At 48.0% G+C, this 17001-nt stretch overlaps 7 protein-coding genes across 7 annotated transcripts; 5 read left to right on the top strand and 2 right to left on the bottom strand.

The window, feature by feature from the left end:
* Positions 1–152: 152 nt before the first annotated feature.
* On the bottom strand, positions 153–4069 carry BDV37DRAFT_149312 (putative importin 11). Its single transcript, XM_032078943.1, has 7 exons — positions 3741–4069; positions 3592–3692; positions 3391–3528; positions 2320–3335; positions 1789–2261; positions 1544–1732; positions 153–1489 (listed from the first exon to the last, which is right to left on the bottom strand). Exons 1-7 carry the CDS (start codon positions 3903–3905, stop codon positions 437–439), a joined length of 3135 nt encoding a protein of 1044 aa, XP_031940439.1. The 5' UTR covers positions 3906–4069; the 3' UTR covers positions 153–436.
* Positions 4070–4562: 493 nt separating this feature from the next.
* BDV37DRAFT_284102 (uncharacterized protein) lies at positions 4563–5045 on the top strand (the record flags this gene model as incomplete). Its single annotated transcript, XM_032087436.1, has 3 exons — positions 4563–4659; positions 4713–4857; positions 4913–5045. The coding sequence occupies 3 exons, from the start codon at positions 4563–4565 to the stop codon at positions 5043–5045; spliced, it is 375 nt and encodes a 124-aa protein (XP_031940438.1).
* Positions 5046–5604: 559 nt separating this feature from the next.
* On the top strand, positions 5605–7612 carry BDV37DRAFT_251202 (aldehyde dehydrogenase domain-containing protein). Its single transcript, XM_032082268.1, has 4 exons — positions 5605–5960; positions 6028–6097; positions 6170–6603; positions 6667–7612. The coding sequence occupies exons 1-4, from the start codon at positions 5727–5729 to the stop codon at positions 7552–7554; spliced, it is 1626 nt and encodes a 541-aa protein (XP_031940437.1). The 5' UTR covers positions 5605–5726; the 3' UTR covers positions 7555–7612.
* A 279-nt stretch (positions 7613–7891) lies between these two features.
* On the bottom strand, positions 7892–9969 carry BDV37DRAFT_251200 (acid phosphatase PHOa). The gene is made up of 5 exons (XM_032082267.1): positions 9627–9969; positions 9257–9480; positions 9138–9199; positions 8025–9079; positions 7892–7934 (listed from the first exon to the last, which is right to left on the bottom strand). The coding sequence occupies exons 2-5, from the start codon at positions 9446–9448 to the stop codon at positions 7924–7926; spliced, it is 1320 nt and encodes a 439-aa protein (XP_031940436.1). The 5' UTR covers positions 9449–9480; positions 9627–9969; the 3' UTR covers positions 7892–7923.
* BDV37DRAFT_251199 (uncharacterized protein) lies at positions 9485–9969 on the top strand. Its single transcript, XM_032082266.1, has one exon. It carries the CDS (start codon positions 9504–9506, stop codon positions 9678–9680), a length of 177 nt encoding a protein of 58 aa, XP_031940435.1. The 5' UTR covers positions 9485–9503; the 3' UTR covers positions 9681–9969.
* A 1291-nt stretch (positions 9970–11260) lies between these two features.
* BDV37DRAFT_251198 (pex2/pex10/pex12 family protein) lies at positions 11261–13361 on the top strand. The gene is made up of 3 exons (XM_032082265.1): positions 11261–11673; positions 11740–12003; positions 12054–13361. The coding sequence occupies exons 1-3, from the start codon at positions 11365–11367 to the stop codon at positions 12888–12890; spliced, it is 1410 nt and encodes a 469-aa protein (XP_031940434.1). The 5' UTR covers positions 11261–11364; the 3' UTR covers positions 12891–13361.
* ilv3B (putative mitochondrial dihydroxy acid dehydratase) lies at positions 13347–15863 on the top strand. Its single transcript, XM_032082264.1, has 3 exons — positions 13347–13787; positions 13857–14070; positions 14131–15863. The coding sequence occupies exons 1-3, from the start codon at positions 13632–13634 to the stop codon at positions 15582–15584; spliced, it is 1824 nt and encodes a 607-aa protein (XP_031940433.1). The 5' UTR covers positions 13347–13631; the 3' UTR covers positions 15585–15863.
* The last annotated feature ends 1138 nt before the right edge of the window (positions 15864–17001 follow it).

Genomic DNA, 17001 nt, shown 5'->3' with positions numbered 1-17001 from the left:
GCTGTCTGACAGTAAATATACATAGTCAGGCTTGTTGATAAAAAAAAAAAAGAATTCATAAGTCGCTAACTAGAATCATGGAAAAGGACTGGAAAGAAGGTAGAATTGGTTTGAGTCCAGAGAGGACCCCGGCTGTATTTATCTAATATGGTAATACGCTGAGGGGAGTAACACTAGTCCTAAAGCCGCATGCAAAGCCTTTCGTTCCCTTCGTGAGCACCATAAGTTCAGGACGTATTAGAGATGTCAGAGTAACCCATTATCGCAATTCGACTACATCGGGACTCAAGATGCGAACAGACATCTGCCATCGTACAAGTTGTGCAAGCAGCAAGGGCCGCATGAATATACAGGTGTAGTCGATTGTGGAGTGGGAATTGACCACCTCATATGTGATGGAAGAAACAAAGTCCAAGATTTAGAGTAGAGTGATCTATCAGAAAAGCCCAAGGGCGACAAATGCAGATACAACTTCGCGGTCGACGTTGAGGAGCCATTCGTCTTGGAATCGTTGTTCACCACCGCATCCAACAACCAACGAGCGCAGTCGATCTCGGATGAAGTCGCGAATGCTGATCTTGTGAAGGATGTCAGAGTTTTCCCAGTGACGTTTGCGCTCGTTCTCGGGCGGTTCATTCTCATCCCACTTGCCAGTTTCTGCGTTATTCCAGTAGACCAGGTGATCACCAGCACGGGGATCATTGTCGGTCTCGGTTCCTTCGGCGAGCTCGGTGACAATGTCTGCCCATGTGTTGAGATAGGATTGGAGATGACTAAGTATGTATGGTGGTGGTTGTGTGTCTGGGCCATTTAGGTTGAGTAGTTGGGTGAGTGCAAGCGCATGAAGTTTCTTTTGCGTTGTGCTTCCGATGTTGTCATAGTGGAGGAACCATTCTGTGAGCAGCCAGGTAAGGGTCTGTTCTTCAGATGTGCCCGTCGCGGCGGAAACGGCTGATGCGAAGATCTTTGGGTACGCCAGTGCTAAGCGGGCAAGGACGGAGAAATAGTCCGTCTCAACGACGCCATATACAGATGTTTGTTTTCTGTTAGGTCCGGTAGTCTGGCTGGCCTCATGGGCGGAGTAGAGGCCTTCCAGGAGAGATGATAGGAAGGAACTATCGAGGAGCGATCGCGCGATAACATTATATGAGTTTTCGCTGCCGCCATCCACGGCCTCAGTGCCACGTATTATTAGCTCGACCAAGCGTGGCACGACGCCGAGGCGTTGGCGTGTTGTAGATTTCAAGAGACTCTCAAGAGAAGCAAGGAAAGGAAGTCGTACTCGGTCACTGAGCACCTCTTGTGGCGCAAGGTAGATATATGATTCTGCGATTTGAAGGGCTTGCGGTACACTATCCGTGGCGTCTTCAAAAATGGGGAGAAGTGCAGGAAGAAGAGAAAGGATTTCAGGAGAAGCTGGGGCTGGAGTTTGCGCCAAAATAGCACCCCAGAGGTCTAGTGCCTCGTCGAGCAGGTATACCAGTGTTTCCTGTGAGCGAATTAGTATTCCTGCACGGATCAATTCAATAAGGAGTAAGCGTACAGAGCCTGGCTCCACTGAGCTCTGAATGAGAGGTAGGATAAGAGAGTGGTATCGCACTGAATCTTGCTTAAGGGAGTTGATCAACGATGACAGTAAGGTAAGAATAGCCTGTTTCATGAGATGTTCCTCCCCGGAACTTTCCCATAGCGGGGGTAACAACGACAGTATCTGATCTGAGAACGGGGCAATCTGGGGGGTCATTAGCATACCCGTGTGGAGGTAACGAGGGATAGGAAAATTCATACATGGTCTTCCATCTTGATTACAGCCACGCGGACCGTATCTAAAAGTCCCATCTTGGTTTCAGAGAGTTCAACCTCTTGAACCAAGGACATCAAGTCGTGGAGGATGGAGGGAGCATAGGGCAGAAAGCCAGTGGGGGAGAACTCGAACGGATCTAACACGTTCTTTAGCTGTCTACCGGCTGTGATGCGGACTACCAAGTCGTTCAACGGATCTTGCTTGCTAAGAAGGTGCTGGAAGATCTGATAGATGGCAGCTGTGTTCAGCTCGCTCGACTTGACTGGGACCCACTGGCCCAACAGAATTGCAATTCTCCGTCTCAAAACGTTATAGCCCTGCTCTTGAATCTGCACTTCTGGGACAAGTGTTGTCTCTAAGAATTTGTTGAAATCCAAATGCTGCTCGAGACTTGCGGAGGCAAGCCCGATCGCTGAGTATAATGAATCTTTCAGTAGCACATCACGATTTTCGGGGCCTGGTAGTATCTTGTCAACAACAGAGTCCAGCTCCGCCTTATGGTTTCAGGTACTTACTTGCAAAGTTGTAGAAGACGGTTAAAAGTCGCGGGATGAGCAGGTCTTTAAAATGGATGACCAGATCAAGGAAAAGCTTCTCGGAACATGATCGAATAGAGAACTCCCAAGCGTCGGAAACATCTTCTTCTTTCCGTTCCCACTCTTCAGGGTCTTCCTCCCATTCTTGAAAATCGCTTGTTCTGAACCGGAAGAACTGTGTGACGAGGAGCTCCATGACATTGACCACAAAGTTGTGGGTAAAGAGTTCTGCCTTGATAAGTTCAATGGACCGCTTTTTCTCCTCTTTATCTTCAGGGGTCTGGTACTTGAAGGTCTGAGCTGGGTTGAAAGCCATTTTGGAACAAGCTCTGATCAGAAGAAGGGCTTTAAGCCCAGCTTTTTCCATCAGCGACTTTCTATCTTGTTCACCAGTTGCGCCTAGCTGTCCATAGTTCTCCCCTAATTTAACCACTAGACTCCAATATGATCGGACGAGGGGAATACTGTCTGGTAGCAATGCGAAAGAGGCAGCACGGTCCTTGGCCATCTCGACGTGGAGCTTCGATAGCTGTAAAATATGTTTCTCGACCGCCTTCTGCACATTCTCTGGCAGATTAATGGAACCGCTGATGAAGTGAAGGAAGCGACTCAAGTGAGAATGTGTCAAAAGCCAAAAATCTTTGACTTCGTTATGACGGTTGGGGTGTTCATATCCAGCTATCACAAGGCGCCTAACGACCTTGAGAGACACTAGACTTTGTTCAAGACTCTCCAACAATGCGCCTTCGTCAGCAACGCCCTGTTCTAAAAGCGATGCCCATTTGTTCACTTTGTCCACATATATACTTCCCAGAAGATGGAAGATCTCTGGAGCAACAGATTGAAGATTGGTTCGTGTCCTTTGCAACCGTGCTGTTGATAGTTCCTTCGTTATCTGCAAGATGATTGTAAGGGTTCGTGGCAATTGCACTGGGTTGGCGCCTGGCTGTATTGAGGAACGGAGGAAGGCTATAAGCGATGAGATACCGTCGGGCCTTGATGAAATAGTCAGAGGGACAGCTACCAAGTTTGAAGAGAAAGAATACGCACCAGTCTTGAGGGAATTCATAGCGCATAATCTTGGAGATCATTAATGCATTGTGTAGAGCTAGAAGAGCCGCGGGCTCCACAACACCCGCTTGTAAGGCTCTATTCTTTATCTGCTCTTTTTCTTCCTTTTTTATGGCGCTGTTAAAAATATTAGGAACTGCATCTTTCCACCGATATAGGATTGTGACAGCACAGGCTTACTTTGTCGCGGTCTTTCGCCAGTACTTATCGATGCCGTTCTTCAATTGGATGATGGCAAGGTATCGGACTTCGTTGGGCACTGAGTGATCTAGGAAGACATCCTATAGAAATAAGTAAGGAAACAATTAAATATTGAAGGTTCAAATTACCTGGAGGGATGTATAGTATTTCTCCTGCTTTTCCCAGTTTTGCAATTGCTGGGTTCCAGTGTGCACCTGCTGCTGCGTCGAGCTTGCTGCCAGAACCAAGGCATTGAGAACATTCTGTGGAGTCAGAGGGTTCGACTCCCCGGGTAGCTCGACGACGTGAGCCATACTAAGGAGTGGCTGAAAGCTTGAGTTGGAGGTGAAAGCTATAGATAGCTATCAAGCAATTGAGTCCAACCCCCAATATCAGCCAAGAGAGAAACCTCCAAGTCACTGGGGAAACATAGAATATGGGGTTTGACCTGTTCCTTGAAATCCTATCTTGTGGCAAGATGTGAAAGATTACTATTGATAGGAAGAGTAACACGCAAAGAGCTCTCTCCGTTGTCCGTATACATTTGCCCGTATTCTTTGCTCCCCGCCTTAGCGGGACGCTCCGGAAAATCAATATTCCTCTCCGTTGTAGCCCTAGGGCTGGACCCTCAGCACTAGGCCAATACGGAACTTATACTTAGGGCTGAGATAGCATCTGGTTGCATGACATCATCACTACAACTGAGATCCATCTCCATTGCCAGGACTAATTACTCTATACAGTAGAAGTATGCAATGCATTCAGTTACATAGATATGATGTATTATGATGCAACATCTCTATGCTCCTGATGGACAGCTTTCAGTCATGGGTATATAGTTGGAAACGGCGCCTTTGTTGCTGGGCTCATAAGGGATTTTTTTAAACAATCAAAACGCTACCTTATTCGAATAGTTTTATATCTTTGGGCCCTTTTAGTTACTTTTAGAGAACATCCACATACATAGCACAATGGCAGATTCCGACACACTTCGTATGGCATTCCGTGCTGAGCAAGACCTTAACTCCTATCAAATGAAGCAAGGTCTTGGACCGAAGAGCGACTCCGGTACGAAGAGCCTTGCTACATGTGTTGATTCATAGTACTAAGAAAATATGAAGTCCTCGAGTCCAACATCGACGAAAGGGCGGATAATAAATTCCGTGAAGCAACGGGAATCAAAACTGGTCGAGAGGCAGGCGCTTCAGGGAGCAACCGGAAACCCATCCCCGAAGACGAGGGAGGCACCCGAGACTCTCGTGGAAGGTTGGTGTTTTCCTTACACTTCTCTTTGGTTTAATCCGATGCTAATCATAATCAGATTGGCACCAGCTGGCGAATATGAAGGCACCGGAGGCCCTGAGGATAAGGTGAAGGTCGAGTCGGAACGCCGTCCGGGTGATCAAGACACACTTAACCTTCAGGATCTGAAGAATAAAGGACTTGCTCGGTAAGGATTCATACTAGAAAGCCTTTGAGACCATCAGAACATACTAGTTAGCATGATTTAGGTCATGATATAATATGATGTGGTTAATCTAGACTCAGCCCTAAAGATACGTTAATCATCTATCATCTAATTAAGAGAAGGGTCTTGGAGAACCTATATGTTAGAACAAAAACACGCAATCTACTATTGGATAGGCATTCGCGGTTATGATTAAAAGTAAAGGAAGATGAATACATGACTTGGACAGCATATCACCTTCTGAAAGAGTCTAGGCACATAGCCCAAGGGTCGGTTTTTGGACCCCACTCAGCACTACAGAGTAAAACAAAGAACAAACCACCGTCTGTCATGCACGAGAGATCCACCGTCATCCCTAGGACTGTGTAGTTCTAGTACTAGTACGGAGTAGTAGTGAGCTAATCCCCCCACATGGGCAGTGCTCCGATAGGTTTCTGCGTAAATACACCCGTTGGATGAGCGGCTGGATTCCGGTCATGGAAGTTGCTATGGACCTCACTTTTGAACATTCATTGGCCGTATCGTCTCCCAATATCCAATACAATGCTGTTGGGAGCCTACTAAGATTGTAGATCGATTTATGAGAGGTTCCACAGGGCTGGACTGCCCCGCTTCTTTCCTTTATTGATCCCTGCTATCCCTGCATGCTTTTATACGCCGAATTATCATGTCAGTCATTTTTAATAATCCAATGCATCGATTTTTGTGGTTGGGCCGCCTTACGCCCGGACTTTGGACAAGACACTTTCGTCCGGCGCGAACAGAATATATAAAGCACTCGCTTTCCCCTCTACTAGAGCTCATCTCGTCTAACCCAAACACACCCATCATACTTGCCAACATGTCATCTACTACCACTGATCAGCAGCCAATCGAGACCCGGCTCTTTATCAATGGCGAGGTAAGCATAGTCAGAATATCATGACTATAAGGCTTCGTGCTCACCAAGCGTCCTTCCGTACTCATAGTTTCAACCAGCTACGAGTGGGAAAACATTCAAGTTGATTAATCCATATACACATGAACCAGTTGCAGACGGTATTTTGCTGGCCCGGCCACCGATATTGCAAGGTGTGCTTATCCACAGGAGATGCTAACTCTCTCTTTTAGTCCATGAAGCAAGCGAGCAAGATGTGGACAAGGCTGTGGCAGCAGCCAAAGCTGCTTTCCCAGCTTGGAGAGACCTCACCCCGGATGATAGGGGTGTCTACTTGCGCAAACTGTCAAGTTTAATTAAGGAGAATATACCTGAATTGGCTCGTTTGGAGTCCATCTCTATGGGAAAGCCTGTATCGCTTTACATAGATGGCAAAATGGCTGCAGACACTTTTGCTTATTTTGCAGAGACTGGCTGGCACGCGCAAGGAACTAGCAGCGTGAATACCCCTGGCGTTCTTGGTCTTTCGCTTAGGCAGCCGTACGGCGTCGTTGGCGCTATCATCCCTTGGAATGTGCCACTGGCGCTTTTCTCCTTTAAGGTTGCCCCTGCTTTGGCCGCTGGAAACACTGTGGTGCTCAAGAGTAGCGAGAAGGCGCCCTTGACTGTAAGTTTTAGCCATTAATCCCTTCCTCAGGTATCTATTTCTTTTGACATCTTTTTGTGACAGTCTGCTTTCGCGGCCAAATTGATTGCAGAAGCTGGCTTCCCACCCGGCGTCGTCAACATCATCTCTGGCTTCGGGAACCCAGCCGGCAGTGCCATAGCATCCCATATGGATGTGCGCTGCCTGAGCTTCACTGGCTCCACAGCCACCGGTCAAAAAATCCAAATCGCAGCAGCCAAGTCTAACATGAAAGTGGTCCACTTGGAACTAGGCGGCAAAACACCCGCAATCATCTTCGAAGATGCAGATATCGAGAAGGCAGCAGAAAAGACTCAGTTCAGCATCCACTTCACGAGCGGACAAACGTGCTTCGCGAACTCCCGCATTTATGTGCAGGAGTCTGTTGCAGATAAATTCATATCAATGTTCAAGGAGAAGTTTGGCGCCGCGGCGCACATGGGCAATCCCCTCGAGCCGACGACGAACCACGGTCCGCAGGCAGACAATATTCAGTATGAGCGAGTTAAGTCGTACCTGGAGATCGGGGAAACGGACGGAAAGCTCACGCTGGGAGGTGATGGCGGAAAGGGCTTCATCAAGCCAACCGTCTTTGAGAATGTGCCTGATGACTCTCGGCTTATGAAAGAGGAGGTCTTTGGACCTGTTGTGGCGATCAATACGTTCAAGACTGAGGAGGAGGCGATTGAACGGGCTAATGCCTCCGAGTTTGGTCTTTATGCCTCTGTTTTCACGAAGGATATGGATCGTGCAGTACGGCTGTCTAAGCTTCTCGAGGCAGGTACGGTCGGTGTCAACTGTACGAGTCCCAGTATGGTGAAGGATATGCCAATGGGCGGATACAAGCAGAGCGGCTTGGGTCGGGAGGGTTTGTTGAGCGGCTTGGACAGCTACCTGGAGACAAAAACTGTTTTGATCAGTACTAGCTCTTGATGCACTCACATATAACGTACTCAAAAATCTTGTAAGAACGGTGGATAGCAAACTTTACATTTTTGAATACAATAGGAAACTTGGCTTTAACTACAATTCTCAATCAAAAAGTCCTACTAAGGAGGTCCAAAAAAATGAGGGTGGGAGCGAAGAGCTATTAGATATTCTTCCTCCGGGCCGGAGAACACTGATAGCTACTAAGAAAGGATGTCGTAGACCGCTACCTAGGTAAATGAGAAGGCAGAAGTACGCTGTACTACAAAAGTCTACGATTTCCATAGGTGGTTGTGTCACTATGTTAATTCTCTTGTGCTCACGGCATCATTTATGTAGTCATTATAAATCTGCTTTTTCTATAATATAAAACTTTCAAACACGGCCTGCTGGCAAACTTAAAATAAGTACATATATAGAGACATATCGCATAACATTGCCTTAGAAAAGACAAAACAGAAGGCCAATCAACATACCGGAAATAGATCCAACAGCGGGCGTACCGAAGGGAATAGCAACGTTGGGCGTAGGGGTCGATGAGGAAGAAGATCCACTGTTGCTCGCACCCTTCTTGGTTGCGGTGACCTTGACGTTGTAACCGCTCTTAGAATCGTAGGGGAAGGGGCTCGTGTAGTTGTAAGTCGCAGTAGTTCCCTTATAGGTCTCCTTGACAATGTCCAGAATTCCATGACCAGCCGAGCAGTTTCCGCTAGTCAAGGCGTTGGGCCACACAGGCGAGAACTTGGAGTACTCGCCAGAGGACATAGGTCCGGGGTATGTCTCGTTGAGACGAAGGTTTGTCGTGTCAACATCATAGTTGACATAGCCAGTCTTGTTGGCCACAATCTCAAGGATATTGGCACCACAATCCCATCGGCCAAGGGATGGCAGACCCCAGTTGGCTGACATGGAAGCGATGATCGAATAGTGAGTATAAAACGTATCATCAGTGGTGCCCTTAAGGTGGCCAGGGATGGCTCCACCCAAGAGAATGCTCATGATCTTGTTTCCCTTGGGGTAGGTCTTGTCTTCGTCAAAAGTGAGAAGAAGCAGAGTGTTTTCCATAAAATAGGAGTTGTCGAGCAACTGGGAGACCCAGGTACGTTCCCACTTAGCGGCAAAAGTGATGTTGGTATCGTGCGCATCGTTGGTCATGTTGGGGGTAATGAAAGCGTACTGAGGAAGCTTCTTATCGGTTAGGTCGTCCTCAAAGTTGGTGAAGTTTTTGATTTGACGCAAACGCGTGCTGTTCTTGGTGACCGAGTCAAAGAGCACCAACGGGTTGTGCTTTCGCACGTAATCATTGGCATAAGTCTCCTGGTTGGAGTAGTTGTATCCCTGGAAGCCAGGGTAAGGCAAATGTTCCTGGTACTCACCCCAGGAAATGTGCTTAGTGTCGAACAAGTCGGCGATGGTCGAGACGTTAGCCGGGATCTGGTTGAAATTATCATTGTCCATGCCAAACGTGTCACCTCCGGCGGAAGCGCAGTAGTTGGGCTCAGAGGGATGGGTAACTGCAAAGAAATTGGTGCTTGGATAGTCAGCAAGGAATTTCGAAAGTTGAGCAAGCATCAACAAGCAAGTCTTACAGAGTGATTCCTTGCTTGGCCAGCCATTGGTAGTTCTCATCGGCAGACGCATCCGAGTAGTCCTATGAAATATATGCGTTAGGATGTAAGGGGGACAAGAATTAGGGTACGTCACATACAATGTTTTCCAACCAAACTTGGAAGAATCTGTCAAAGGCCAGGCCAGTCACATTGGATACAGGAGAGTAGGGCTCGGTGGTAGCCGCAGCCTTTTCAATGTCTGATAGGGAAGGCTCACTCTGCGTGGCCGTCTGGGCATAGGCCAAAGAGGCCGCGAATAAACTTGCAATGAAGGACTTCATCTTTGACATCTATGTGGTCTCTTCTTGTCAAGAGATTGTCCCTGTCACAGATACAAGAGGAAAAATGCAAAGAATGATCAGCAAAGGGGGCGCGACCACCTGTCTTTATAGGCAGGAGCGAGGAAAATTCTATCGCATAGGACCATGTGTTATGCGCACGAGGTCAGTAGGGCAGATTGTAGTGTACCTAGTACTTCTAGCAGTATATTGCGCTACTGAGGAGTTGTATCCACCAAGGTAGTTAGATAATTGAGCGTGTAGAACCACGAGGTCAGGGAAGCTTGTTTCATTCGACGGCTGCCATTTCGGCTAATTGAACCGCAGGCAACAGTTCAATCGCTTAGTAGTATTGTTTGTAAAAACTAGTCTGGGATTGGGTCGCGGGATGGGACAGAACGAAGGAAGTTCAGGGCCCCTTGCAGTACAGACAGGAATACTCCGGAGGACATGCGACAACGACTTCGATCCCGGTGAAGTGGGGCCCGGAATCAGGTCTGGGCGAATGCTTATCCACACCCTCGGTGGGGTCGAAAGTCTGGAGGATTGGGAGGGTAGCACGTGCGCCATCTTCTGGTTGATAATTCCAGCCCCTAGTACTAGTACCATATGTCCATTTGGAGTGGAGTAATCAAACATGGATAGGATAAGACGATGCTACCATAATAGTAGCAGTGACCACGTACTGCACCTAATACCTTCAGGGCTGACCGGTCCGGCTCGGTCGGAATGGAGGCACGAGCCTTGCACTTCTTCAATGCCAACGTTGTTGCAATTTACAAACTATCGCATGACCAACTACAGGCTATCATAACATTCTTCCCGTCATGTATCCATCCATTCCGACAAAGGCACGCGTCAATTTGCGAAGCCCTTAATGGATATATACAAACTAAAGAATATATCATTCTGTGGTTGACAACCACTCCCGATATGTATGTATGATAACAGCCAGATCAAAATCTTGGAGTGCTGATATCATGATACTGTCGGGTTTCTTTCCATTTTTCAATCCTATACTACTGCACAAGTTTCTTACATACCATGCCAATAGGAGTAGCTTAAATTGCAGGTGGATAACGGCCTTCTCTAAGAAGACATGCTAGGCAATTGAGCACACACACACACACACACACACAATGTAATTACCTTACGTGTACGTATACAATAAACCCTGATCGGAGCGTTAAATAAGGGTATCTACTCTCCTAGGGTGAATAGAAATGCTGAGACACCGTGCGGATGTCGTGGGATTCTAGGTGTTCTTATGATGATCCATCTTTCAGCGAGCCCTGAAGGCATAATCAATTGCCCTAATCAACAAAAAGGGATCAATCCGAGATAGGTTCTCCATTTGGATTATGCCTAGAGTGATGTCACTTCTATAGCTGTGTCAATTACGGTTAGGCATCGTATATATCCCGGATTTAATTCGGGTTTAACGATAGTTCTGCCAACCTAAACTCACCTTAGAACACACCGCAATGAAAGAATCCATTGACTTCTGCTCAATACAGAAATATCCTCCAATCTATAGAACATCCGTGGAAAGAGATTCCAAGGGTTTTCTAACAAACGAACTAGTTTTGAAGTTCCACTCGGAACAGGCCTAGTATTTATGCCATTTACCTTACACGGCCATCCACATCCTGTACTCTTAAGTAAATATATATTGCTTTCTTTTCTTCCTCATTCTTAAGAAAGGCAGAGTTAGTCCCATCATAATCAACTTCCACCAACTGAATATAAAATGACGGTCGACAATCGTGAACGATCACGTGGTTCGTTTCGACCTCGGCAGATCGAAGTCCGATCTGGGGAACCGGCCGACAGCATTGGCCTCCGCAACCGCCTGCCTTTTCCCGCTCACATTGTTGACTCCCTCGTTTACAAAACGATTTCTCTTGATAAAACACCATGATTATACAATGAGCTCGACAAATTTTGCCGCTGCTCAGGAGCGCGTTCTGGAACGTCGTCGTCTCCGCGAAGCCGAAGCTCGCGCTAGATTTGCGGAACAGCAGCGGACGTCCCCGGTTAACCATCCCGCGTTGCAGAGACTCCCTTATCCTTTGAATAGAATACCTGTCTCAGGCCTCTCATTATGGAATACGATAAAAGGTCGCGAGGGTAATAGGCCTGCTTTCCGTGTTGGACAGGTTGATGCTGAACTCTTGGACGAGGAACTGCTGGGGTTACTGAAAGAGCAAGTCGGAAATGCTTTGAAGTATTTTGGTGTAGGTTGCTCTCGTCTGTATTCAACATTTTATTATATGGTGTCCGCTAATGTTCCGAGATTATAGCCCCAGGCCCATGAGGATTGGTCCCACGAAATCCAGTTTGTTCTACGTGCAATCTTGTTCAAGCTCTCGATTTGGGATCACGACGCATCTTATGGTGCGGCCTTACAAAATTTGAAGTACGTAGACACTCGCAGCAAGGGCCCAATTCATTCAGCCCCGACAAAGTGGCAGAAGTCTGTGTATGGCCTACTCACAGTCGGTGGTCGCTACGCCTGGGAGAAATGGGAAAGTTGGTTGATCAACCAAGAAGGCGGCTATGACGAGGTGAGTGCTGATGGCAACCCTTCAGTTATACATTATGCTCATATTAGTAGCCGTCTCGAGAAGTGCGTATGCTGGCTCGTATGACAGATCTCGTTTCCACGACACACTCGATCGCGGCTTTTATCTCTTTCCTTGTATTCCTAGTCAACGGCCGATACCGAACATTAGTCGACCGCATCCTTCGCATACGCCTCACTCCTCCCTCCGCACAGGCAAGCCGCGAGGTTTCATTTGAATACTTGAATCGACAACTTGTGTGGCACGCATTCACGGAGTTCCTTTTGTTTCTGCTACCACTTGTGGGAATCAGCAGATGGCGACGATGGATATCTCGTGCATGGCGGAAAACAATGTCTAGTATTAGATCGAGTGATGGAGATTCTGAAGAAACTGAGAAGCAAGGAGAGTTAGCATTCCTTCCCGAAAGGACCTGCGCTATATGTTACAAAGCGAGCAATCCAGAGTCCGCAACAGAAAGCGAAGTGATCGCTGCATCGGCGGCCTCTGGGGGAATCCTTGGGTCCGCCCAGACGGATATTACAAATCCTTATGAGGCAATCCCATGTGGCTGCGTATACTGCTTCGTCTGTCTGGTGCAAAAGGTCGAAGGTGAGGAAGGAGAGGGCTGGATTTGTCTCCGCTGCGGTCAGATTGTTAAGAAATGCAAACCCTGGCACGGCGATGTTCTCGAGGAGGCTCGACCTCAATCGAGCTCAGGGAAAATGGTTGGCTTTGCTGTAGACGATGATTCTGGTGTCCATCATATTGAGTCTGAGAAGGGGGTGGATGATTCCGTTGAGAAATCAGCCCTACTGCAGGATCCTACGTCAGATGAAGGGCTACAGCACTCTGGCCAGTGGTCTACAATTGACCGAGAATCAGATTAATGTGGCGGGATAACATACTCGTCAGAAAGCGACAGGCGTCAATCACTTCACTTTTATAATATGATACGATGAATTATTATTATTATTACTAGGAGTCAGCTTTTATCAAAGATACCCAGTTGCACTGGCCCTTTAGCTTTCTTGATTATCCATCTAGGACTTACTAAAAGCACTATGTACCCTTCCAGTACCCTATATTGCCTCTGGCATATACAGATCCCGTGGACCTAGAGGGGCTGTGTTTTCTCGGCCCGAGTACGCAAATATGTACGATCCACTGGCCTTGAATCTGAGTGCTTTGCCGGGTTGAGAATCTACTAGAGCTACCAATTGAAACGCGTATGCACATACATGCACAGTATACGGATACATTAGCCTGGAGAAAGGATGTATCCCTATTCTTGTCATCAGTATTCGAAAGTTCCCCACTTTATACCCGGGCCATTGTCAAATCATAGCCTGCAATTGAAGTATACTCACCAAAAACAACGACTAATAGGATTAATTCCGATTATTCAACTTCCCCCGCAACGGACATGTCGCCGATGCTATTTACGGAGACACGTACCAACTCCGATTTACCGGGAGATGAGGGGCTCACTTCCACCGAACATCACTCTACCGTCTTTATATTTTATAAGCTGTATTGCCCCTCTCTACTGTCGATCTAAGACATAGGGTCATTTGAGCTGTCCTGAAGCATCCAACGGCAATCTCTATTCGAGTTGTTCAACGTTCACCATGGATTCCTCCAAACCCGTCTCCTCCACTTTTGGAGAAGCGAAATACATCGAATTTCCCTGTCTTCCAGAGGGCACAAAGCATGAGGATGGAACGCTTGCACTGAACCGCTACTCTTCAACCATTACTAGAGGCCATGACTTTCCGGGCGCGAAGGTAGGTAGTTCCCTTGAGAACTTGGAGCTTGATCCCGATCGTACTGACAGCAACTTCCCTTTCTACTAGGCAATGCTCTATGCTGCAGGGGTTCCTGACCAGAACGCTATGGCAAAGAGTCCTCAGGTAGGAATTGCGTCTGTGTGGTGGGAAGGAAATCCGTGTAACATGCACCTGCTGGATATGGGCAAGACGGTGAAGAAGTCCGTCGAGGGCCAGGGCATGATCGGTTGGCAATATAACACCATTGGCGTTTCAGATGCCATCACCATGGGCAGTGAAGGTCAGTGACTTGGAAGACTACTCGCGAGGTACATCGAAGACATACCTGACACTACAACAGGCATGAGGTTTTCTCTCCAAACACGTGAGGTCATTGCAGATAGTGTTGAGACCGTGACATGTGCTCAGTACCACGATGCCTGCATTGCCATTCCCGGGTGCGACAAAAACATGCCTGGAGTGGTGATGGGTATGGCCAGGCATAACCGGCCCTCCATCATGGTCTACGGCGGGACTATTCAGATTGGGTATTCCAACCTCCTACGAAAGCCAATCAACGTTTCAAGTTGCTTCGAAGCCGCCGGGGCTTATTCATATGATACTTTGCGTCAGCCGGACGATGGAGGAGACACCAGTAAGACCAAGGATGAGATCATGGATGATCTTGAGAGACATGCCTGTCCCAGTGCGGGCGCATGTGGAGGCATGTTCACTGCGAACACAATGGCCACAGCTATCGAGTCGATGGGCTTGTCTTTGCCTGGCTCCTCTTCTACCCCCGCTACATCTCCATCGAAAATGCGAGAGTGTGTTAAGGTGGCGGAAGCGATTAAAGTTTGCATGGAAAAGAATATAAGACCGCGTGACCTTTTGACTAAGCGGTCCTTCGAAAATGCCCTCGTCATGACGATGGCTCTTGGAGGAAGCACCAACGGTGTGCTCCACTTCCTTGCCATGGCTCGGACAGCTGGTGTAGAACTCACTCTGGATGATATTCAGAGGGTCAGTAACAAGATTCCATTCATTGCCGACCTTTCCCCCAGCGGAAAATACTACATGGCGGACTTGTACGATATTGGAGGCGTCCCCTCTGTTCAGAAGCTGTTGATTGCAGGGGGCTTGCTTGATGGCGATATTCCGACGGTTACTGGAAAGACTCTAGCCGAGAACGTGGCGTCGTTCCCATCGTTGCCGGACGATCAGGTTATTATTCGTCCTTTAGACAACCCTATTAAGGCAACTGGCCACCTTCAGATCCTCCGTGGAAACCTAGCCCCCGGAGGCGCTGTGGCCAAAATCACCGGCAAAGAGGGCACTAAGTTTGTAGGCAAGGCGCGAGTGTTTGATAAGGAGTATCAGCTTAATGATGCACTCAACCAGGGAAAAATACCCCGTGATGAGAATCTAGTGATCATCGTCCGCTATGAGGGCCCCAAGGGCGGACCAGGAATGCCGGAACAACTCAAGGCCAGCGCGGCATTGATGGGAGCCAAGCTTACCAACGTGGCACTGATCACTGATGGAAGATACTCAGGGGCAAGTCATGGGTTCATCGTCGGCCACATCGTACCGGAAGCCGCGGTAGGAGGGCCAATCGCTGTTGTCCGCGATGGGGACGTGGTCACCATCAATGCAGAGACCAACGAAATTAGCATGGATGTCTCGGATGAAGAAATTCAGCAACGGTTGAGAGAGTGGAATCCTCCCGCACCGCACGTTACACGCGGTGTGCTGGCTAAGTATGCCCGGCTGGTTGGAGATGCTTCCCATGGCGCAATGACAGACCTTTTTTAAGATATTTTAGGTACATGGTAGTAATGATTATGAATAAAACTGTATACGATTCCTTTACGAGCCGGCCATGCCATCATGTTCAATAATTATGTGTCAAGCGGGCCCGTGCATCAGCGCCCTGTACAGAGGGGGTGCCATACTGAATCCATGGCGATAGGAGATCGACTTATGGCTGAACCGAATACAGCAAATGCAACTCCTGTTTCAAATACTTGTTTGGCATAGATGTATCGTCAACTACAGGAGTATACAGCTTCCATTGGGAACGCCTGTTCCAGGGCCTCCTACATACTACAGTGACAGAATGGCAGTAAAAAAACAATCGAACGTAGTATGTGTAGCTCGACTCCCGCTATAAACAGCAGAATAGGAAGATAACCAACTCGATCTAATCAATAGTACTACCTACAGAGGATATGTCCTATTCTTACTGTATAGAGCATTCCCAATGTTCCATGATCGATGACGTCCCTGCTGAGTCAGTGCAGCCACGAGATGCAGACTGACGCCATGAGTGGGCAACGGCGGATGACTCATCCTCACCGATCCTCCACGGTGCTGGTTCAGAGCCTGTGACAGGCCGACGATGTATTTTTTTGCTCCAACAAACAAGCTCCACGAGAACCAGAGCTAAACACCATCACTTCCTCAGCAAGGAGTCGCGTTCCTTTTTTGACCACTAACAGGTGATCAGGGAGAAGCGACGTCTCACAGGGCCGGACCCTTTCGCATTGATCCCTTCAGGTAAGATGCTATGTTGTGTTGTTTGTCGCACAAAGTATCCGCTCGTACTGCCTCTGAACGTGGTGCGAATTCTTGCAAGTAACCTTGGTTCTAGCTAACCATTCTTCCAATGATCGTAGCATATATCCCACGTTTCCCCTCGTCTCCTGGAACATACCATTAATCCGTGTGGCCTGTATCTGGGCCTTACTGTCTTGCCCGCCTCCTGGGATAGAGTCAACTCGTCATTGGGAACTTCTCGGAGAATCAATAGTCGCTCCTTTCTTGGCTTTGCCTTAAACTGTGGATCTCCCAGATTTCCCCGGAGCGCCCAAAGATAGACTGAAGACCAACGTGTTGCATGCTTGTCATCTATTGGTCCGAGTACTCTCGGCGGGCGCACTCATAGATACAAACCAAGAACATCGGGTCGCGACCTCTCCGGCTCTCCCTTACCTCTTCTGAGAGATCCAAACTGTAATTTGGATTCATCTCACCATCTGAGACGGTGAATTGCTTTGATTGACCCGCTTATTTGCCTCACTTTTGCGCTAAACCCGGATCTATCCACCAAAGAGGTTCCGCCCTTTCATCTCGTGTAGATTCCAAGTGCATTCCAGAACACCTCCCCCGTAATCACACAAGGATCGCCCGGGTGAGCTGTTTGGCACTAGACATTGTGGCGTGGTAAACA

The sequence above is a fragment of the Aspergillus pseudonomiae genome, assembly GCF_009193645.1.
Source record: "Aspergillus pseudonomiae strain CBS 119388 unplaced genomic scaffold BDV37scaffold_43, whole genome shotgun sequence".
Lineage (NCBI taxonomy): Eukaryota > Fungi > Ascomycota > Eurotiomycetes > Eurotiales > Aspergillaceae > Aspergillus > Aspergillus pseudonomiae.
Note: the sequence above shows the minus strand (reverse complement) of the source record. Positions and strands in the feature narration are given on the sequence as shown.